Source organism: Drosophila montana, unplaced genomic scaffold, assembly GCF_035044405.1.
Source record: "Drosophila montana isolate Dmon_TW-CO22-7 unplaced genomic scaffold, ASM3504440v1 contig_3200_1, whole genome shotgun sequence".
NCBI lineage: Eukaryota > Metazoa > Arthropoda > Insecta > Diptera > Drosophilidae > Drosophila > Drosophila montana.
This window is the reverse complement of record NW_026998080.1, coordinates 555,620-580,453: the sequence shown is the minus strand read 5'-3', so window position 1 is coordinate 580,453 and position 24,834 is coordinate 555,620. Positions and strand designations below refer to the sequence as shown.

At 37.1% G+C, this 24,834-nt stretch overlaps 2 protein-coding genes across 2 annotated transcripts in view; one reads left to right on the top strand and one right to left on the bottom strand.

Annotated features, from left to right (window-relative positions):
- The window catches only part of Epac (Exchange protein directly activated by cAMP), a 66,826-nt gene extending 53,059 nt beyond the window's left edge, over positions 1 to 13,767 (bottom strand). The window contains exons 1-4 of the mRNA XM_064688109.1: positions 13,624 to 13,767; positions 10,469 to 11,107; positions 4,632 to 4,774; positions 4,385 to 4,479 (exon numbers count right to left, since the gene is read on the bottom strand). Of these exons, the coding sequence (XP_064544179.1) occupies positions 4,385 to 4,479; positions 4,632 to 4,774; positions 10,469 to 10,503 (273 nt within the window). The 5' untranslated portion in view covers positions 10,504 to 11,107; positions 13,624 to 13,767. The remainder of the gene's footprint in view (positions 1 to 4,384; positions 4,480 to 4,631; positions 4,775 to 10,468; positions 11,108 to 13,623) is intronic.
- LOC135432415 (uncharacterized) overlaps positions 1 to 24,834 on the top strand; it is an 86,683-nt gene that overhangs the window by 56,991 nt on the left and 4,858 nt on the right. Inside the window, exon 2 of the mRNA XM_064688118.1 lies at positions 13,904 to 14,120. The gene's annotated coding sequence lies outside the window, so the exon portion shown is untranslated. The remainder of the gene's footprint in view (positions 1 to 13,903; positions 14,121 to 24,834) is intronic.

Sequence of the window (24,834 nt, the reverse complement as noted above, 5' to 3'; positions counted from 1 at the left end):
TAGATTCTTGTGCACTCTTCCTTTAGCTGTGTTTGATTGCGTCTGACAAGCTCATCAGCTGGATAGCCAGCTGGCAGCGACATAGAGTATTTGCACAGCTCTTAATTGTCAGTTAGTTAGTGTGTAAATGTGTGTTTAATTAAAGCAAATGATTAGATAGACCGAAAGGAAATTGCCAGCTACTTCTCACTGTTAACCACTAACGAACTGATTGACGACTAACGATTGATGTTCCCTCTAGCTGTAAATAACTTTTTGATTTGTTGTTGCTGCCATTGTGATTCTGATTTTGATTAGAAGTAAATGCCGAGTTACTGGTTTTCTCAATATGGCAGCGGCGTATGCAAATGTTGGCCATAAAACTGACCAACCTGGCTAAGCAACAGCTCGCAGAGCAACACTTATTAACTAATTAAAGATCTCACCAAATGGGGCCAGACAGAATGCTGTTTGCGCCTAAAGAGGCCAAAGTATCTGTGTGTGTATGTATCTTTGTATCTTTTTATGTTGTTTTGTTGTTGTCTTGGCCATTGTGGCAGGCGGTTATTTTTTTTTTTTTTGTACTTTGGCCAAAAGTGGAATGCTTCCGGCTTTAGTCAGAGACGGAAATTGCGCGCTGAAAGCTGCAATATTTAAATGGGGTTTTCGGCTTACTCCACATACTAGACCAAAACAAAAAAAAAGTTCTCATTGAATTTGACTGCTTGCATTTGATGTGTAAAACCGCCAGCATTTCTCTCCAGTTATTGAACTGAATCGCCCACAAAACGCTGTCGTTGACATTTTTTGTTGTTGTTTTTTTTTGTTATGCTTTCACCATAGGAAGCTCGTAAAGCTGCCAAGTTCGAAACACCTACGTTCAAAGTATTTGAACTTGAAAATGTTGATGTGCAGCTCGTGCTGAGTGGCCATCAATGGGCATGTTTAATGGAGGAAGTAACTGGGTTGCCTGTCAGGCTAATGATCGTCTAATTATATGTGGGTTAACAAAATTTTCTATATATTTTCATTAGTTTTGATGAGTTTAGGAAAAACACATCGCAAGCGCAACTAATTTGATGCCCAGGCGCGCCGACTATAATTATAACATAATTTTAATTGGAGTCAACACAACAACAGCAACAACAAGCACCAAAGATTAATTGTGTAATCCCAGACGAACTTGGAGGTACCACTAGCAGATACAAGATACAAGATACATCTTGAGCAACATAGTTGAAGGGCGCGCTTAGAGCTGATGGCCATTGCACTTGCATGTTATTCAATTATAACGGCTTACAGGTGCACATAATTAGTTTTTCTGCTCTTGGGCGACGCCCACGCCTTCCTTTGGCCGCCCTCGACTAGAGAAGTCAAAGTGAGACGTTATATAAATGGATTGCAATTTGTATCTGTTGCCAAGCGCTGCTCGTATTTCATTTTTGATCAAAATTAGCTACTTGCCCCACAGCTATGACGTGAGTTCAAGTCATCAGCAGCAGGAACAACACCACAGCCACCTCCCTTCCCCCTTCCACACCTCGCACTGCACCACCACGCTCGGCCCCATTGCCTTGTCACGTGAGCTGTGCTGACTGGAAATCCGGTTGAGCGGAACTCACACCAAATGGCCGCTGCAAGTCGCACATACATTTTTTTTATTTTCCTTTATTTTGTCTATTTTTTGATGAATTCCATTGCCCCGCCACCCAACCGCCCCACCACCCTGCCCCGCAGCACTTGAAATTAATTGTGTGGCTATTGATAGGGTCTCAACGCTCTCGGATTCCCCTTTTGTTTGTTTGTTGTGCTTGGCTCTTATACTCTTGTCGGCGGTATTTTAGTTTTGTTATGAGATGTGCAACGCATAAATAATCTTGATCGATATCAATATCTAATTGGCTTTCGTCTGTCTGAATGTCTACTTATTTCGATTTCGGTCTGTCCGTCTCTCTGTCTGCCGTTTGCTTACTTGTATCCAGAATAGTCTATTATTAATCTGATGTTTTATATGTATTATTATTATTATATGTTTAACAATAAGTCTCTTATATCTGCTTCTCTATTCTCCTAAGATAACTGAAAGTCCGTTTCCAACAGGTCTACCATATCATATAGCTCCGATGGATATAATCGGAAATAGAAAAATGTGTACCAGAGTATTTTATCTTCGGCGTGATGCAGCTAGCCCTTCTTCTTGTTATTTTGGCTTTTCCCTAGCTTTTAAATTTAGCTTGTCTCTTACAATTTTTTTTGCCTTTTCCCCAAATGTGAACTGAAAATTGGGTTTTGCGTGTCGCACGCCACACGCTCTTCCATCTACAAATACATCAACTTCAACGCGCGCCGCTCATTCATTAAATTTACCTTGTTTTACTGCTGCTGCCACAGCTGCTGCTTCTTTCTACTACTTTTTTTTTATAAAGTGTCAAATACAGTTTCTTTCTGCTGCTCTTTCTTCGGTGGACCGAAAATGGCCTAGAGGCTTTGTAAATATGCATAATTTATGGGCCTGTAATTTAGAGCGTTCGCCAGTGGCAAAATTTTTCTAATGTTTCTGCCTAAATAAATCAAGTGAAAAATTATGCAAATACGTGTAAGGAATTAGGTCATAAAACGCCTGTTCGGGGGACACTGATTGTAGGCTGTTTAGCACAGGCTGAGGTTTATTTTGGAAGCTTTCCATATTGTATTTTATTTACTTTTGAAAATGGAAAAGTCAAATGGGCACTCCGATTTAATCCAATTAATTTTAACGAGTTTGCGGCTCCGTATTTCCTGCATAAACACGGTGATGTCTTAGCCCCAGGTCTACGGATTAATTGGGTTGTTAGATTTTATTTAAATGCATTTTGCGTTTGAGACATCATTATTTAAATTAAAATGGTTATTGAAGTATGAAAAACAAATATTAAAATCCCGTTTGCCTTGGTTGAATGTCGAAAAAATAGTTTAATATTGAAATAGAATAAATATTAAAACGAAATTGGTTTCAACTTATTAAACCTTAACAAGCCAGCCCCTGGAGCTAGCGAAAATATTTAAAAATGGAAAGGTCGCCAAATATAATCAGAACAATGAATTATAATTTATATAATATAATAATATTAATATAATAAAATAGTATAATAAACTTGAAATATTAAAATATTAAGTTTAACTCTAATCTCTGTTGAAATTACTTAAGTAATTAAATTAGCTCTCAGTTATTATTGTTTCGGCAATAACAATTCGATTCTAAAAGTTAACTGCAGTGGAAATAATGTTTCTACTGTTATTCAAACAATTTGGTAATAAGTTTGTGTTCAAACGGAAATCATAAAGTAAACCAGGTCCGCATGGTAAAAGTTTGCTGTTTCCTTTTTTCTAAACAAAACTCAAAGCTTCCGAATATCAAAACACTTTAAATAGTTTACGAGTAATTCTCAGATGTGGTTTTACACTCTGCAAATATTGTGAAAACAATTTCTCAAAATTCATAAAATACTAAAAACGGTTTGCCTAAATTAGTTTACCTCACTTTCGGACTGATGACAACCGCAGCGCTGATTAGCTTAGAGCTCATATTACCAGCAAACGTCCTTCATGGCCCACTTGCACATAATTCTCAAATGTCTATGGCGCACACCCACACATAAAAAAAAACACACACACACACTGGCAGTTAGTTTGCTTGGCTTGGCCATGCGCCCATTTCAATTAGCCGACACCTTTTTGGAGGGGACCTACTCTAGTACCCATGGAAAATAAAAAAAAAACAACCATCCACTCGTACGGCTACAGAGAGCGAGCAAAACGGCATCGACAGCCTGTAAAAACGACCGGGCAATATCCGTGCGGAAATTAATGTGCTGTGGCTGTATGCGGCCAGGACAATAGTATAAAAGTAAAATGAGAAAAAAAAAAGAATGAAATTGTGAGCATTGTTATGGCGCATGCCAAGTATCTGCATGCACAATAGCCCTGTCAGCAGTTTCGGGAGGCTCTGCTGCTGTCGCATCAGATAAAAGGCCAACCAGCAGGGGCATAAACCGCAGTCCAAAGCCCAAAGCCCACAGAGCACCCGCAACCACATAACCCATTTGGCAATCGTATCGACATATTGAACAGGCCCCAGCCACAGACTCAGCCTTAGAGCTCGCTGCCATTGCCAGTTTATTCATGAATAACCATTTTTTGCGCCGCTTGACTGTGAGCCTGCAGCTCGTATCCCGCCGATATAATCGCCATCAATTATATTGTTCAGACCATGCATTGTTTTCACATGACATGACAGCAGTTGCGCTTGTAAAGCGCTTGACAGTGTCTGACACCATGGCACATATGTTTGTATGTACCAACATGCATGCCAAATATGTGCATGTATGTTCCATGTATATTTCATATTTTATGTGAGTGCACTCACCTTTCCATCGGCATCGGAATGTGCGTGGTAGCGCACCTCTAATGAACCGCCCAGCACCGCATACCAAAATCGTCCTTGTTCCCCGGCGCGAAAAACTGCACGCAAAAAATGGAAAAAATGGAAAGGTAAAAGTGAAAATAAAATGAATGAAAATTGTATTAGAAAATATGTAATTCGAGTATAAAACATGGCCATTAAATATGTATAGTCCGGCATAGTGCATAGTTAATATTAAAATGCCACTTACGTGTGACGCCCTTCTCCAAGTCCTCGTAGAAGCCGCACATGGCCAACTGCTGCAGGGCTGACCCTGGCAGGCGACACAGCGGCTCCACGCGACGCAAACGACAGGATATTAGTTCCACATCACGTAGGTTACGATCACAAGGACTGCAAAGAAAATAATAATATAAACAGAAAACAAATTTAAGTCAACCTCAAAAGCAAATAAATTTAAGTTTTTATTTACTTATTTGCGCGCACTCATGGAGCACTTTTTCAATGAACAAGAGCTGAATGCTGCCAGTTTAATAATTTCGATAGCAGTTCAATGTAATCCTAAATAATGTCATTAGCTAGTGTTATTTATCCCTTAAACAAACAATCCTTAAAAAAACATAAATATTTTTAATTTTTCCCAGTTTCTTAAATTAATGCAACATATTTCACTGTTTCAACTTCTAAAGCTCCAAATCGTAGTTTCACTTTAGCATGTTTTCTAAGTTTATTCATCTGAAAATTTACTGAAATGTCCCGCATATTTCTTACATTTTATAGCCTTTTATTTTATATATACACCTTGTATCATAAAATAACTGCTTTTACCATTGCCAAATTGTCAACTGAATTATTCAACCGTTACATTTTCATTTTTTTCATTTTCCAATTATTTCTTTTCTTAACAATACGAGACTTTTCTTTAATTGTTGCACTTCAAATGAAATTTATATTTTATTGCTTCAAATGTTTCTTTACTTAAAAAATTTCCATTCCTTCCATTCACAATTCCACTCAATTCGTTCAATTTAAAAATTTTGACTTAATATACACAAGTAATTTTTGGAATATGAGTACTATAAAAATATTTCCAAATTGTTGAAGAGCTCAAAGTAAATTGGAAAGTGGATCAATCGCAGCAGGCTCTGCGCGTTCGCACAATAGAACCTAATAAAAGTAGAAATATAAAAAATAAAAAAGGACAAAGCCCATAAGGCATGCGAATGAGTTTGAGTATTTGCAGTTTTTAAATGAGTGCCATTCACATAGCTGTTGTTGTATTTGTTTTTTTAGCTGCGCGCAGACAAGGCCAGCACGCAGCGACAAAGGAAAATATGAAAAAATGCCATCGAGTGATATGCAAATGGAAATGGAAAATAAAAAAGAAACAGACAAATACAACAATGCTGAAATTAAAAATTCGGATGCCATTTGGACATGGCTTGTGCTCGAATTAAATATGCAAATACAACTTTCGCCTTCTCTCTCTCTCTCTCTCTTCTTTAATATCTTTATTTTTAACATGATAAAAATGCATAAATAAATACTTTAAGAACAGCCACCTAGCCGGAAACGGAAGCTCTTGCTAAAGGGAAGAAAAAAAGGGAAAGTCGGGCAGAGCCGAGCCAAAAACTAATTGCCAAGCGTTCAACTTTGGACAAGTTGTTGTTTTTTTTTTTGTATTTCCTCTTTTGGCATCCTTCAATTCTCTCCCTGGAGTGGCCACTGTGCTGCTTCAGTTTGTGGCTGGGCCGGGTGCACGCCAGCACGGAATCATATATCCAAAGTTCTGGCTGGACACTTGCTCCACTGGGAGAAGCCACAGTGCAGCCTTTTCGACAGCCGTCTTAAGTAGCGCTCGCAAAAAACCAGAACGACTCTCAAAATCATAAGGACACTAGCCGAAAATATGATTTCGTCATCTGGTTGTTCAAAAATGTCGCATTTAAACGAGCTTTTAAAAATTTGTTAGCATCACTTAACAGCTTCAAAAACTTGCGTATAATGAGCTTTCACAGTACCTTGAGGCTAGTTTTTATTAAAGCTCGGCTCGATAGCCCTTAGTATGAATTTTTCCCTTAACTTTTCAAATTCAATAACATTTGTATTAGCTTAGCAAGAGATAGCTAATATTTAACTAGATTTGGAAGCGCATTAAAGCTCTACTTAAATAATATAATAAACTTGTTGCTTAAAGCGTAAGATTTTATCTTTCTCTCTCTCTCTTTCTTTCTCTCTCTCTTTTTTTCCCTTTCTCTCTCTCTCTCTCTCTCTCTCTCTCTTTCTTTCTCTTTCTCTTTCTCCCACCCTTTATTATCGGAAAAATGTTAATTCTCTTCCAAACAGAGCTTTGAAAGCACTTGATTACTCTCTATAAGCATTCCTTTGGATCCCGCTGTTTGTTGTATAAATATACTATATCTCTCTAGCCAAACTGTTTAGCTTCATTTTGCTTTTCAAGCACAAAAATTATAACCTACATTCAATCTCCGCTTAAAGCTTAAGCATGTTTACAATTAAAAGCTGTAGACTTCTCATATTTACTGATCATATACTGCAGCTTTAACAACACATTAAAGCTCCATATGCAGCTTTAAGGTAAACAAACTGTTAAAAACTTCACCCATTCACAAACTCATTTCACATTTTTACTGGTAATAAATTTAAGCTTTAACTGTACATTAAAGCTCCGCGTAGAGCTTAAAGCTAAAGTTGCCGTTAAAAACTTGAGGCATTCACAAACTAAATTTTATCTCTGGCAAAAATTTAATTCAAAGTTAAAGTGCTGCTTTCAGCTAATGCTATTTGTTTTTTGCTCTCTCAGAGCTCAGCTGCACTTGTTTAATATGGAAAATGTATGAAACCGTAAAAGAACAAGCTGACAGGCACTCAAGTTAACTAAAATCGTTGTGTTTTTTGGTTAATTAAAAATGCCATAAAATAGGCGGATGCAAGCCAGAGAAATTTCGCTCTAAATCAAAATCAACAAAGCTGCTTTCACTGAGTGTGCCCCAGCTCTGTGTGTGTGTGTGTATGAGTGTGTCTGAGTGTATTGTGTGTGTGTCAGGATTCTACTTTAATAATGTTGTGTCTACTTTTGGCGCGTTGCGCTGAGCAACTTTTGCCGCTGTTGAAGGTGAGCTGTAGCTGTAGCCGGAGCTGTGGCTGGAGGTTGTCTCTGCCCGTACTCATACATAATTTATAGGCCATGTTGTGTATGGCCCCTCAGCGACTGGGTGTTGCTGGTTGTTGCTGTCGTTAACCAAACAGCGGCACGGCTAAGTGCCATGTCTGCCGTATAATACTTATATGTGAGCAGGAAGAACGTAGCATTCTTTATGGGGCAAAACTGTTTGGGCTCTGTGGCACAAGCCGGAAGCGTGTCAGGTGGCACGCCCGCAGCTCTGCCTGCTCTCCTGTTGTTGTTTATTATAATAGCATTTTGTGGTTTTTGCCAAATGCAAAGCGGCCTTTTTATAATTGTCCTGTGTGAGCCGAAAAATAAATAAAAATGCTAGACTGGCATAAAATGAATTCAAATTTAAATACACACAAAGCTTTCACACAGCAGCAGCAGCAGCACACGTGGCGTATGCTAAATATGCGTCAACACGAGCACACAAGGCTATAACCGACGGCCCTGGCCAAGCATCATCAATATCAATTGCTAGGCAACTTGGCTGCTTTTCTGGCTCTCGAGCCATCCCGATTGCTCTCGAGCTGTGCCGCCTTTAACCTGCTTGGATCGCACTTGATAAGCCGCATTACCGCATTACGAGCTGAAAGATTTGACTGCGTGACTTTGGAACAGTTGCCATTAATTTGGCTCCCAAATTAAATCATTTATTCTGTGGCAATTGCTGTGCGACAATTTTGGCACTCTGACATTGCTTTATTGCCAGACATTACTTGGCTAAAATGCAAATTAAGTTGGCTAACGAACAAAGTGCATTCAATTTCGCATAAAATTCCAATAAAAACTCGTGTGATTATACCCTGTGCTGCAGTGAGGGGATAAAATGGAACCGTCAGATGCCTTTTTATAAAGCTTCTATATATTTTTATATGTATCTCCATAGATAAAACTGTTTGGCCCTTAACTTTTCTGCTTACCATCCAATCAAAATTATTTAGATATTTTGAGAAATAGCAAAACATTGCGTGAAGCTGGCTAAAGTATTTTTTTTTGGGCCGCATATCTAAGCATTTCTATTAGAGGGTAACATTTAGTCGATCACTCCCCACTCCCAGCTCTTTGATCTGCTTTAAGCCATAAGCGTACGTACTTATTGTTTCGCTCAGCGTGCAAATAAAAAATGCAACACAAAAAAGCGAGCTAAACAAATGCGGGAAACGCAAATATTTGCTCGAAATACAGAAACCGTCGCAAAATCACAAACCAAACAGTTTGATGAATGTGTGTGTGATGTGTGTTCGTGTGTGTGTGTGTGTGTGTGTGTGTGTGTGTGTGTGTGTGTGCACGTGTGTGTGCTAGCTTAGAGCCCTTTGCTCTTGACCTTTTTGCGCTAGCTGACCCTGTATGTTGAATTTTGGCAGGTTTCTATGCACGGTACGCTGTTCACTTAAGCCGCCGGCGGGCAAGCTCTGATTGATTGTGTGGGCGTGGCAGCCGTTACGCCCTTGACAGACTTCTATTGCAGCTATTTTTGGGACGATGCTCAGCCGAAATTCAAGTAGCGGCAGCTACCTCAAAATAATCCAGCCGAAACGTTTTGCAACTTGAGCTAATGAGGCTTTCTTTGCTTTAAAGAGCCACGAAAAAAGTATTGTAAATTCTCAACTTTATTTGTATACACATTTTGCTCCTTTATTTGGTCTTGTAATGAGCACAAGTTGCGCTTCAGTGCGGCCCTTGAAAATTCTAGCTCTCGAATTTCGGTTCGTGCTATGCGCCAGCTCTCAATTGTTGCTGCTTCACTGCGCTAATCAACTGGAAAGGAGCAGAGCAGGTCCTTGCCCCAGGCTGTGAGTGGGTGAAGCACTTCAAAAAGTGACCAACAGCTTTGTAATTGCATTCGGCCAAGAATCGAGCTTTAAATGCCATTGTAATTTAATAATGCGTATAATTTGTAGCCAGCCGTGTCCTGCATTTGGATTAAGATTTGCCTGTTGCTGCTGTTGCCCCTGCTGCCCCTGCTGCCTGCCTGCCCGGCTGAAGGACAATTTAATGGTGGACACAGCTGTTGCCTTTTGACAGATGAATGTTGAGCATGATATAAACATTTTAAATGTAACACACGGATTTCACTTGCTCTCTGAATGATGGCGAGCATGACCGGGTGGAGCAAACATCATTTGTTGTACAAGAAGAAAATTCTGTGGAAAATTCAACATGAGCTGACAAATTGAAGAGTTCGCTTTGAACACATGAATTTTAAATTTTAATTAAATTAATTTTGCTGAAACTTGAAAATAGCGTATGTCGTATCTGCATTATTTATTTGTTGATCATATTTCACGCTCTGCTACAAATCGAATAAAAAGTTTTTAACTTATGGAAAAAGTGCTCAAAAAGTGTGAAAAAATACAACTTTTTGTGGCAGTTGAAAAGTTCTTTTGCTTCAAATAAAAGCAACAAATGTAGCATTCCCTATGAAAAGATATATATACTAGATACTTTAAATATTTAAGGTTGATAAATATTTCATTATAGACTTATTTCATTATAGACTAATTCATAGCGCCTTTCTTTGCGATTTTCATAAATTTCAGTAATAATTGCTGAATGTTGTTATCATTTTCAGTAGAGACAGTAAAGACAGTTTGTCTCGCTATCCAAACTTATTATATTCTCTTGACTGTCTATCCTCCCAATTGGAGCTCTTATTGCTCCCTCTCTTTCTCCCTTTTCCCCACTCTTTCATATTTTTACTTTCTCATGCTCTCTCTCGACTGAGTGCCTGCCGCTCCATTTAACGCGAATAACAGATGCTCGCAAACGGAAATCTAGCCTACAAAACTTCCATATACTTTTTCCTAGAAAAGTTGAACTTGAAATTTTGTTGTGCAAGAAAACTTTTATTGTACAAAAATGTAGATTAAACTTTAAGCTATTTTTTTACTCACCGCTTGTCCATAGCTGTTATCCATTCCATCGCCATGTTGATATATTTATGTTTTACTTTATTTTATATTATAAATTTAAATTATTATTTTATTTATTTATAATTTTGATTAGCGCGTAAGTTTTGTGACTTCGTTTTATTTGGTTTTTCGTAAGATATTAGACTTAAAAAAAGCTTGAGCCAGCCACAACTTTTTATATCGATTAACACAAATGCAAAGAATCCGAAATGTTTATCCTTGGTCAAAAAGCTGTTAAATTGTTGTCAAATAAATGTTGCATCTCAAAGCTGAAGGCAAAAGAAAACAACGCGAAAAGCTGTTGCCCTGCTCGGTGGAAGCTGATTGTAAACACTTTGCACTCGACGTCGATTTCAATTTATAATTCTTTTGAATGTTGCAGGCAACAGAATGTTAAACATTGTTGTTGTTGCGAAAAGTATTTAAAGATGAGAGCAAAACCAAAAGATGCAACCGAAAGATACAGATACAATATACAGTTTAAATAAATTGAATTTTATATTTTGAATTTGTTACGTTTTGGCTGCTTTCTTTTCGTTGTACGTTGGCCATTTTATGACTTGGCTTAAACCCAAAGCATTAACTTGGCTCTGACTGGCTCAACCGCTCGCCGCGCTGCAGCTGTAAATGAAATTTGGAACAAATTAAGTTAGAAGTTATTTAGCTCTAGCAACAAAATCATTTAGAAGACTTTACAAATAATAAAACTATATTACAAGGCAGTCTAAAAAGAAGCTATTGCAAGAAAAGGGCTTTCAACGGAGGCAACTACAAATGTAGTTTGTATTTGTTTAGTTGGCAACAAATGAAAACCAAACTAATGCGTATTGTTATTGTTGTTTGTTTACAGGACTCAAAGGGTTGTGCGTGTGTGTGTGGGTGTGTTTGCTAATGGGCCTTGTTGCCCACAGCTGACAGCTGCCCAGAAGGCTTAATGCATGTTGGCCCTAAACAAAGCAAATGCTGTGCATGAAATGTCAATGTATGTGTCTGGAAATGTGAGTGGGAGCTTGAGTGTGAGTATGAGTGCATGTCATCACAAATGTGTGAACATGTATAGAATAATTTAACAATAAAAAAAATAGGTGCTGACGTACAATATGACGTCGACGTATACGTAATATTGCATATTAAATAACAAACGTAATGCAAGCTGTGTGGATATGAAAAAATTGAAATAGCTAATGCACAAGAGCTGAGCGCAATACTCAAGACTTTCCCTCACAAAACTAGCATGACAATTGTGTTATCCAATCATTTGATATTGGCATCAATTTCATACTAGCTATAGATCAAGGTTAATAAATAATAATAAAAAAAAATAAGTAAAATAAAATAGTAGCCAAGACCAAGTAACTAATGTCTGTATCTGGATAACATTTTGAACTATCGTTAATGTATGTGAGAATAGTTTTAAAATCTTTATTTTTGTCAGCGTTAACTAATGGACAAACGTTCTTTTGATCGCCCCTTTTTTTCATAATTTTTAATCTTGGTTTAGTTGGCAAAAATTTGGAATGGAGCATAAAAAAAAAGTTACAACTATTTACTAAGACAAGAATAAGCGAATCAGGAGATCATCATTGATAAATCTCTGTGTATAAAATCTATATATATGTTTGTCCTGACTGACTAACTGAATGATTGACTTATTGGTAACTAACGCATTTTGATTTGATATTTTCGAAATGCACAGTTTCAGCATAAATATACTATTTGTTTAAAAAAAAGAATGATACACAAATTAGACAATTATATTTAAAAGTATATGTATCTATAATAATTCGTGTTATTCCCTAAACAGCTTATCTAACGTCCGATTCGCATTTAATATTCAAGCCACATTTTCGTCTGCTCCAAATTAGATTATATATGTATATATTATATTACCATTGCAATATATGCTTTAAATTTTATTTAAATTCACTATATTCCATTTGACTTTTAATTGATTTTTATTATTAAGATTATTAAATTTAAAAATTAAATTTAAATTACCATATGTGTTGCTTTGCAGTTTGCTCTAGCACATACAATATTATTCAAGTTACATTTTCCCTAGAAGTCTGCTGATTCAAAGCCCATTCATCAGTTCATAACTGCCAAGCGAAAACTATAAATTCCCTTTCAGCTCAATGTCTGTTCTGTGTAATAACTAGATAAGTAAACTGCGTATTTAGTTTTCATTTGTTAAATGTATTCGATATCAGTACCGAGAAAAGCCCAACTATTGCATCGATTACGTTAATCTTGTTTCCATTCACTAATCGACAATCTAATGCGCCGTTGCGTATGCAACAAAAAGCTTAACTTCATGTGGTTATGACAATTGGGTTTGTATCACATGACAATTTGTTAAGAACTATTGTATGTGCGTATATCGAGTAGATCGGGTTTGTAATGATATATTCTTTGCCATTGTTATCGCTGCTAACAAAGCTTATCAGTGGCCAGAGTGTCTGTGTCTGTGTGTGTGTGTGTGTGTGGATATCACATGATAAGGCTCTTATCAATCGTGTTCTGTGCATAGTTCGAAACGGTAACAGAAATCAAAACTATAGCAATGGCTGACATGCTGTTGAAGGATTTGCTTTGGGTTAGTTTTCGTACGATTCGTCACAGGAAAATGCAATTAGTGCGTTGAGCAACATCTGTTCTATGTAACTTGCACTTCATGTTTTTCCAGCAAAGTTTCAGGTAAAAACTTTGTTTAATTAAACTTTCAAGTAGAGAACTGCAGACAGCTTCCAACCAATTAAACAGGCAAGAAATCGAAGCAAAAACGTTAAGAAGTTTGCTAGAGCCTGAGCATACTTAAATGGCAATAGCTCGATTCGGAATCTGTTGTAGTGGATAGTGAAAGGGGATAATCGGGAGGACTGAGAAACTAATCAAATAAAGGCAATATGAATTCTTCTACAAAACATGACTATAATCTAATATACTTTGTCAACTATAAAATACGCCTCTAAATATAATGTGTTTCTGTGCCAATTAAATGGTTAATGAGTTTTTGGCCTAGCTAGTCTGGTAGTTAATCATAAAAAAGTGCGTGCAAAGTATGTATTATATTTTATATATACATTTATCGGTATTAAGTTAAAGTATTAATCTAGCTATAAGCTACGCTTCTTTACCAGATAAGTTATCCGTTTTTTCTTCTTATTGAATTCAATTTTTGCGAACGTTCGTTGGGTTCGAGAGCTGGCGACGAACTAATCTTCTAGCAACCATTCGCAACAGGAAACTCAACACGCGTTTCGTACTTTTATTATTTTATTTAATTAATTATAAACACATTTTATAAAAGCACTATCAATTTAATTGAAAGGAGCGCTTTGAAAAATCTATTTTATATTTTTTCGAAAATTTGCAGCTTTTTGTAATCATTTCTAAAATTTGTATGTTTGATTTCAGAAACTTTTTCGTTGAGTTTCTCGTAAGCGCTCGCACGTCCGTTACGTTCCTTAGTCGCGTCGTAACTGTTTTGGGCCGAGTGCTCGGCAGACACGAGCCACGCGGCACGAGCCAATCGCTCAATTCACCACCGTTTCGGCTGGCAGAAGAAGAGGTGGAAAACAAAGTAGTAGTTGAAGAAGAAGAAGCATCTGGCCAGGCATCCTGCGCCTCGCAGGTGAGTTTTTTTCACTGCTGACAGCTGGGCAGCGTCTGAGGGCGGGGGAGGTTTGGGGTGTTCTTTTGGGTGGTGAAAATTACTCATCGCGATGACTGCAGTGTTGACTGCTGCGGTGCGCATTTTGGTCGCCCACTTTTTGTTGTTCTGTGTGTGCGTGTATGTGTGCGTGTGTGTGTGCTGCTTTTATTTTGGCGCGTTTTTAGCAACAAGTTTGACAGTCGCCACAGTGGCTCGAAACTCATTTAGCTGACGCACAATATTTAATCAAATAAGAAGTGCAAAAAGCGGTTTTTGAATCGCCTGCATCAAATATAACTGTGAACAATTATTTTATTTTATTGTATATTATTTTATATATAAATATATGATATTCAATAATACTATTATAGCAGTATGTAATAGGTGCAATGTTAGCTATAGGAATACCCAGGGTAACAACAGATATTAAGATTAGTCTATCGATAGGCAAGAGAAGGAGGAGGAAGGGTGAAGATCTTGAAAGATCGGGAAGGAAGGGAGATTTCGAAATTAACAGCTAAGAGATTGTGAAATTACGAATCAATTAAAATATAAAATACATATAAATAAAAGTATATGATATAATACATATGATTTAATATATTATATGATATAATAATATTTAAGATATACTTAAACTTGCCTTACTTTGCAACTGGTCCTTTTTATTAACATAAAAGATAATAAATTATTAATACTTCTTTGCTTTAAAGTGTATAAAATAATATCTAAATTAAATTGAATAAATGAGAAAAAAATCTTTCCTTTTTAATATTTCAGAGTACTATATAGTCAAAAAGTATATATTTAATTTTAAAGATTCAAATGTTAAAAAAAACAGACACGACGCGTTTGTTTTTAAACAACGCATTTTGATATAACAATTGGTTTTAGTCACCTATTAGGAAGTTCGGTATTTATTAATAATTATTTCTCATTAGTTTGTTGTTTTAATAATGAGAAATAAAGGAAGCACTTGTCTATTTCCATATTTACTACAGAAATACAATGCTATTTATGGTTCCAAATTATATCAATAAGCATGAAAAGGACATTATATGTCTCCTTTGATGTTGTTTGTGTTGTTTTTATTTTATCAATGTCATAGTCATATATTCAAAAGTTCATATAATTAAAGTGAAACTTAATTTAACAAAGCAAAAAGTTGCAGATGCAGAGCTATTCACAATCCTGAATTGCAAGCAATTAACCAAAATACATATTATTATATGTATGCAATATTATGTTTTTAAACTATTAATTAACAAAAATACAAATTATTGAATTTGACCTCAATTAATCAAATGTCAACTAGTTTTTCTAGATTGTGTTCTTACAACAGCCATGAATAACTCACAAATCCGTCTGCTTCTCGTTTTCAGTTGAACTATCTGAAATTAAAGTTAATTAACATTTATTTATGCTTATTAAAGTGAAACTTAATTTAACAAAGCAAAAAGTTGCAGATGCAGAGCTATTCACAATCCTGAATTGCAAGCAATTAACCAAAATACATATTATTATATGTATGCAATATTATGTTTTTAAACTATTAATTAACAAAAATACAAATTATTGAATTTGACCTCAATTAATCAAATGTCAACTAGTTTTTCTAGATTGTGTTCTTACAACAGCCATGAATAACTCACAAATCCGTCTGCTTCTCGTTTTCAGTTGAACTATCTGAAATTAAAGTTAATTAACATTTATTTATGCTTATTAAGCAAACCAAACTTGTGTTCATTCACGCAAAAACTTTCTTTGGCAACATGTTGCTGAAACATTCGCTTGTTTCTCCCTCCTCCTGCACCCCTCTCACGCTCGCCGCCCTACCCTGCCGATACTCTCTGCAACAAACTGTTGAGCGCTCAGTTGGTGAGTCGACGCATTGGCGCCACACTTCAACAGTTGCTTGTCTGCTTGCCCCTGCCGTGCTGCCAGCACCGCCAGCCTGCCACCCACGCACATATCCGCTTTCCATGCCAATCCACAGTCCCCAACTCCCTCCCCTGCCCATGTCAGTTAACTTGAATTGCATCAAATGGAAACGCGCTGCAAAACAATCAATGTGTCAATTAAAATACGCACAACAGCAACAACAACAGCCGCAGCTGCAAACAAATATTGTATGTCTTTTATACGGTCTTCTTCTTCTTGATCCATTAAGCGAGCCGAAACTGGACTCATCCTTGTGCGTGTCCCAAAAGGTGCGAACAGCAATGCAAAGTTAAGGTTTTTTTTTTTTTGGTGGCCACATTTTGCGGCTGCGGTTGCTGCAACAAAATTTGTAGCACTCACGAGTGCCTTTATTTCCGCATGAATCATTTGGCGCTGTGCGTATAAATTCTTTGTTTTTATTATTATTCCTTTTTGCCTTCGGTTTCTCTCTCGTACTTCACACTCGTAGGCAGCTTTTTTTTGTGGTGCGTGTCCTATAGCATTTTTTATGAGCTGTCGTCGTCTGGTCCTCGACGCGTCGTCAGGCATTTTTGGCAGGCGCAGCTTTAACAATGAAATACCAAGCATTTTATGGGTCCCTGAATTTTTGGCCTCTTGAATTTTGCTCCTTGGGCACGCATGCAAGTTGGAAGGATCGGCATAGATGATGATATTGGGTTGCCGGTTTGTCTGTCTGCGTGGCGTTAATTATGATAAATGTGCTACTAATAAACCTAACTGTACGAGTCGCTGTCATAAGGCCACAATGTGTTTGCCAGCTGCCCGTCTGAGCCAACTTCCGTGGCACGTTAATGCATTTTCTTGCTGGGAAAACTGTGCTAATGGCATTTCCTGTACAGTTCGCCATTAGCACACTAAATGACGATAGTTATTGTTGTTGTTGTTGTTGTAACTGCACATTGCTCTCGCATGACATTGTTGCTGTGGCTGTCGAGCTCAGTTTGCTGTATACGTGTCCAGGTGTTAGCAGTCCTGCACAGCTTAGCCAAGTAGTCAATCGATGAGTCAGTTGGCCAGCGCACGTGTCCATAGCCTGATTGCCAGCTGATGTCATTCTGCTTAACGCTTATTCAATCAACGTTTAACGCAAATTGCCTCTTAAACTGAGACCAAAATATATCTACATGTGTGAATATGCGAATTATGGCCATGTAATTTGATTAGGCCATAATCGAGCAGTCGCAATAGAGCCGCATTACCCACGCATATCATAGGAACATTGTTCATGCCAATTACACACCGATAACAACAGCTACAACAATAATAACAACAACAAGAAAATCAACAACATGAACAACATGTGGCAGCATAATGAAGCATGCTCTAAAAATAAATCCATCGGCAGCGTGCTACGTTGCCTGCAGACACTTTTACATTTTTCCATAGCATACTTTTGTGCGCGCCATAAAATTTCTTGCTTGCTTTTGCAATGCAATTTGAGCTGCGCAAATATTTAAATAAATTAAAAACTGCAGCTGCTAAAACAAATTTAAAAATAATACATTTAATATTCTGACTGTTTAATTGAATATTTATGTGATTACAAGTAAGAACGGAATTCACAAGTATTTGCTGCCATATGCGCACAGATATATTTATTTAAAGCTGCAAAGTCAACGCAATAAACTACAAATAAATAGGGAATTTTAATACATTAAAACACTTTTGCTTAATCGAGTTTGTGACTGCTAAATAATTGATTTGTGGCGATAAATAATTGTGCAAATCAGTTATTAAAAACAATTGAAAGTGGAGGGAAATTAAATGCCTTTAATAAAACAATATATTTGTTTTTATTTGTGTATTAATTATATTTGGAAGATGCCTCGAAATATCTGTATAAATAAATAAATAAATTGTAAAAAAAACAAATGTTAATGGAGGCAAATTCAGTATTCATTTTTCTGTACTGTTGTTTGTTTTTGTTTTATTTTACGTCAAGCTCAAGTCGATAAAACAACCATTTATAAATTGTTTTGTTTGTGTTGCCTGGCAATGTATTTATTTTCACTTTAATAAATTTTCATATTTATTAAATGATTGGCATATTTGTTTAAGTACCCTGTTTATTCACTTATAAGAATTTAATATTTAAATTATGAATCGAATTGAGACATATTTCTTTGCCAAATCATTTTACAACTGCAAGTAAATAATATAGCATATATTTATATCTCAGTGATATTGATTTTATTGAAATACGTAGCTCAATTTGCAATTCCTGTCTTTGCCGCAAGCTGCACACACACACACATATCTTTCCCTGCTTTTCTTTTGTTATCAAATTTCTCTTAAACTGTGCATGATATCTGTTTCTTTAAATAGCTGTCTTATAATTGGCAAAAGCCACCCAAATTATGTTTGAGCTCAATTATTGTACGTATTTAACTGACTTTAAACTGACTTTGCAAGTTGCAAATACTTGGCAAATTATTCGAGTAGTTGTTCAAGTATGCAGGCAATTTATTGTTTTCTGTGCGCAGTAAATTCTATTGAATATTAAACGGCGAATAACTAAAATATTTCGCTTATTTATCGCTTAGCATTTGTAGCTTAAGATGAGAAACTCCACAGGCTTAAATAAGCTGGATAATATCTTAAGAGACGCTTCCGGGGATACTTTTCTACTTAGACGACCTGCATTTTAGTCACTTTATTATGCGGGTAAATTTAAAGAAATACTGATAAATTAATCATGGGAATGTTAAATTTGCTCAGTAGATTTGTATGTAAATGACCAAAAGGTTGGAAAAGGGGCTGCAGACTATTCACATAAATAATGCGATCGGATTTCATTTCATAAGTAAATGTTGGTTGATAATTCGAAAAAGGCAACAGCTCTTTTAAATAATAAAAGTAATTAAAAAGATTTTCGAGACTTTCCCAGCTTTTGGCATGTGATGCTGCAGCTTGAAGTTTATTCATAATTTTCACCTTGAAAATAAACTAAAATATATTGAATAAATATCAAATATAGATATTTTAAATGTTTGCACGAGCAAATTATAGGTCTTGCAATTAAAATTGTATTCACAATACTTTAAGCCTCATTTAAGCTTTGTCTGCTCATAATTACGTCGCGCCGTTAATTAAAAATATTAATGAAAAAATAACGCATACGACCTGTGGTGCACTTGACGCCAGCGCACAGCCAGCAATAATTAACGCAGATAATTGCATGAAATGCCAATAAGAAGTTGCATTATATTATTAATTGCGTGTCGGCATTCGAAAAAGCAAATGCAATTTAAAATTCAAAGTGCGCAGATGTACATATATAAGCATATATACATACATATTTCGGTGACCGTTTGCACAGTTGACAACTCAACTCGGAAAACAATTGCATAAAATTATGCGCATCGGAGCGGGAAATTAGTTTTTTAGTGGCAACATTTGCGACGTCGACGGTGTCAAGTGTCGTGGGCGTGGCACGTCCCTAAAAGAAAACCCTGACTTGTCCAATTCGTTCGCAAGCACAAACGAGATGTGACAGGCGCCTCGGCTTTTGCCTGGCTGCATGCAGATGACGACATTTGCCGTTGCGTGCGTCTTACGCTTCGTGTATGTATATGTGTGTGTGTGCATTTGTGTGTGTGTGTGTGTATGCACTTGTGCAATTGTGTGTGTGTGAATGCGTGTTGTCCCCTTGCATTAAATCGCCTTAGATAACTTTGTACTTTGTGCCAGGCTATTCTCTGTCTCTCTATCCCTGTCTATCTCTCTTTTTCTCTCTCCTCATTTGACACAATGTCTTGATTTTGAGTGCGTTAATTATTGAGGCAATCGTCAGTCTGCTTCACTATGCAGCCGCCCCTCTCCCTTATTGATTGTTTCAACCCTCGGCTTTTAGCCATCTTAAGCTGCTTGCCAAATTATATGCGCAATTATGAGCATGTCTTGGTCTTGGGCAACAGCTGGCAGCCAAGGACAACAGCCAGGACAACAGCCAGGACAACAGCCAGGACAACAGCCAGGCCAACGGCGCTGACAATTTGCAACAGTTGCTGTTGTCGTTGTTGTCGTTAGTCAAGAGTTAATTTTAAAACACAATTCACTGAGCTCATTAGGCACTGTCTCAACTTTTGGCTTATTCAAATGGTAGAAAAACATTTCATTTATTTACTTTTGATTTGAAAGGATTTTTGATTTAGTAGGAGCTGGAGGTAGACCTAAGTTAATCAACAGTTAAGTTGAAAACATTTCCGAACACGAGAAACTCTGCTCTTGCCTCTTTAGGTAAATTAAAGTCCTGGCAGGACGGGTGATATAAATTCTCTAATACGCTTTAGTTGTTTATTTTCTGGGTAACGGAAATATTTAAGATAGGAAATACAATTTTAATCACTGACACTGTGTTAAAAGCCTGCCACGAATGCCGAGGAAGTTCAAAATATGGTCGAGAAAATACATGTTTTAATTTATTTACTTAATACATATTTGAACTTTTTTTCTAGCTGACTAATACATATCATATATCTCTGATTAATTGTCGTTAAAAATTAAAATTAATCATGCTTTTTATTGTTAATTTTAATATTATATTTTGTATGCTTGCTTTAGTCATCAGTTAAAAGGAAATTAATACTAATCTATTTTTCTTGAAGTTTCTTAAGATAAAGTATCAGATGTTGTTATAAATGCATCTATTATACATAAAATAATTAAAAACCTAAAATACACCACCAAATGATGAAAATAAATTGGTAAGCCACTGAAAACAATTATTTTTTAGAATTTCCGGCCACTTACAGAACGTATATTTTTATTTTTAGCTTGCATTAAATTAATTTATAAATTTTATGACCGAAAACTTTCCTTTGTGTTACGCATAAATTTCAAACAAGCCGCTTCTCAGCCCCTTATTTTGCCCCGACAAATATTGCGTATACGCCACATGCTGCCCATGCTAATTTGGCCAAGAAAAAATTTGTGCCGGTAGGTTCAATAGCGTTCGACGTGGGTTTTAATGGGTTCTTCGACTGGGCATAAAAAAAATTCCCAAAAACCATTTACAGCGAGTGCAACGGACGCTGCCGCATTAACAGCGATTGGCATTGGCCAAAACACGCACACACACACAAAAAATAAGTGAAAACGCCAAAACAATTTACATTTTGTTTACCTCGAACGCACATACAACCTGCCCCCCCTTTTTTTTTTCTTTTGCTGTTAGCTGGGCAACTGCTCAACGCACAGCAAGAAGTTGTTTTAGCTGAACTTCGATTCATTCGGCGTGCTTTAATTTTATTTTTCTCACTTCATTTAGGGTTTCAGCTAAATTGTTTGGCATCGCTTCAACACTTTACATACATTTGCATAAAACAGCAACAACAAAAACAAGCAGCCAAAACCCAAGTCAACGCTTTAATAACAATTCCTCTCCCCCCTCCGACCCGCCCCTACGCTAGTGCCTTAACTGGAACAACTGAAGCATTTCGGCCATTAAAGCGCCGCGTTCGAGCCAGCAAAGCGTAGCATACTTTTCTGCGTGCGAGACGCAAATGCGCCGCCTCCGACTTTTATGGCCACTTTAGGCAGGTGCCTGTGTGTGTGTGTGTGTGTGTGTGTGTGGGTAGATTTCTTGTCTTGCCGCTGATTATTTGCAGCTTATTGCGTTTATGCGACGCTTATCGCATACGCATGAAAATCGCATTAAGAGTCTTCTATGGCCCTCCCAGGCGCCTACATAAAGTAGGCGTCTGGTGCGTGATTTTACTCGCTGCCGCCTGCCTGTTTGCATAGCTCATTGTGCGGGCGCCTTGTGTTGGCTTGACTGTTTTGTTGGCAACTGTTTGATTAGCCCGCTCAGCCATGTCACACAAGTAAATATACATGCGAGGGTCGGCCAATCAATAAACAATGTGACAACAATCGCAGCTATGCATCGCAGCTTCATTCTCCAATCAACATAAATCGTAGCTGATTTTATTGCCCCTTCGGCTTTACATTAATCGATTTTTAAGCCACTGACTTAATTTATTCTTAAGATTTCGTTATTATTTTTCGTTTACTTTATTGCGATTATATATTATTAAATTATTTAATGTACGGTTATCAGTTTGTGCCATAAATATTTGCAATATTCAACAAAATGGGCCATACTTTATTAATCGCATCACATTATCGATAAGACATTATCGTTTTGTGCTGACACTAGAGATGTCACTAAGCTAATAAAAGTTATCGATCGATTATTTTTTCTTACTAATGTCTTATCGCTGGAGATGAACCCATATTCGATTACAGCTCAATTCGCCCTCGTATTTGTTTTTGTTATTGCACAAATTTCATTCATTTGGTACGTTTGGCTTGTTTGGCTATTTAATGAAGGCCGCCAACGTCCGTTAATCGTGCAAATATTTGTTGCCGGCTCGTTGTTGCCTCCCCACACTAACTAATAGCATATATACCCTATATAAATTCAAGGTTAGTTTGCCTTGGCTCATATTTGCATAAGTTATGTTGATGTTTTGGGGCCTCGTTTGTCTTACGCTTATCGTCTTGACCTACTTATCGTCTCATTTATTTATGAGAATTTAATGAAAACTTTGCAGCTAAAATATGTAAATTAATTTGAATAATTTACCAAGCGGCGCTGAGTGTTGGGCAAAATGCCATAAAGCTAGTTGCAAAAATTTCATTACTTACAAAAGCTGCAAATGTGCCAAAAAGTGTGCCATAAAAAATGTCGTTTACATAAGAAGCAAAACAGCTTAGGATACATTTAAACTTTATGGCTGTCGTTGAAATTAATGATATAATTTAAATAAAAACTAAACATCCGCTAGTTGCCTAATTAGCTACAGCCACAGGCGCACTTTTCTTGGAAAACTTCGCTTTGAGGTTGAATTTTATTGAAAAGCGTGAATTGGAATGGGCTCAGGAAGGAAATATTAACTGTTTGCCTTGTCGTTTAGCTAGTTTTATGTTAATTTAATCAAATCTTAACTCTAGTTCTTAATCTTATACAGGGAATTCCCATTCATGGATCCTGTGTGCTGGTTGTGTAAACTGTCAACAACTTACAAAAGAAACTGTTTTAATAGGCAAAAAATTATTCTGCTCCATTTTATTTAATATATATTTATTATTGAATAAATTACGATTTCCTTATGCCGAAGAGTTGACTATGCTTTTAATTTTTTACGATTTTGTAAGATTAACATAAATAAATAATAATTGAATTTCCGCATCAAGCAGAGACATAAAATATGTTGAATATCTTGAATCGTATTATTTCGGCTTTTCTGCACAATGTGCATAAATGTGTAAAAATTATTTTAAATCGAATTTCAAATGAAAAATTTTGATACATTCTCTGAACAATTTTTCCTTGGATAAATTCTAATAAATTAAATATTTTACAACTGTGCTGGAGTTGATGAAGCAACCCAACTTGCAGCTCAGATTTATTGTGTAATAAAAAACTTCCGCTTCTGCGAGTGCCAACATCTACCCGATCCGCTTATGCAGTTACGCAATATTCATTTAACCCTTTTATGCTTTTGGGCAATGCAGATTTACAGTCATAAAGCCATATGAAGTTTATGAAGCACACAAAATTAAAGTTGAAGCACAAAACTTGGGGAAATTGAGTTGTAAGCGGCTTTTATGAGCGCAACCTGAACGGAAAGTTAAGCCAAGCTAAGTCAAGGATTCGAAAATCCTTTTAAGCACTCATTTGTTTAGACGTGAAGCCAAGCAAACAGCACATTGTTTTGTCTGCCGCAGCAATCGACGCAGTTAGACACAGCCATAACATTTCAAAGATATAATGCAGATTCCTCGAATATCCAAGCAGTTCAAGTTGTAGTTCCCTTTTCGATGGGGCCCAACTGTGGGCAAAGGATTAGAGTAGAAACCGAAGGCAGAAGATTGGAAAGGTCTGCTTCACATTGCCTCATTTATGCCGTTCGTCCGTTCGTCCGGGCTGCGGCCAGTCCGTAGTCTGGCATTGTATTTTGTACGTGCTGCCATCTGAGCTCTGGGCGCGTGACTGTAGCATCCTGCCATATCCAGATCCAACTACGCCTTTGGGCAGCCTGATGCGCTTTTGATAACTTGTTTGTGCGCTGCTAACTGACAGCATTTTGTTGTAAGCCGTCAGTCGGCAGTCGACAGTCGACAGTCGGCGTGACTTGGCGACAAGTTGCCGCCATCAGGTTGATAAATAGTTTCTGGGCATAGAGAAATCCTTGAATTACACGCGCTTGTCGCCCACAAGTTGATTGAAATTAAAAACAAGCTCAGCGATTCCACAGGCTGATACGCTGTCACAGTATATATTTTTTTATTTTGCCCGAGTAACTTTTGCCCGCCCCCACACACACACACACACACAGCAGCTAACACGCAGGTGTGCACATTCCCAGCTGTCTTTTTTTTCAGCTCCCTTTTTATTCGCTGAGCTTTAAAATTTTGCCCTGCGAGCTGTTTAAGTTTTTATTTCGCTCCGCTTCGCTTCGGCTGGCGCCGCATAAAATTTGATGCACTTGAAAGCGTGTAATGAAAATGTACATCAAACAGCAGCACACATAAAATTGTCTTGTTCAAATTACAGCAAGATTTTACACTCACTGCGCTCACTGACATTTACGAGATGGACACCTGTCGCCCCAGAAAATAAGCGCCAGCTGTTCAAGTATGACTAGGACAAAAGCTGTGCCAGAGAGTATGTTTGCTAAGAAAGAAAAGATAAGCTGGCTTGACTAAAAGCCAACCAAAAAAA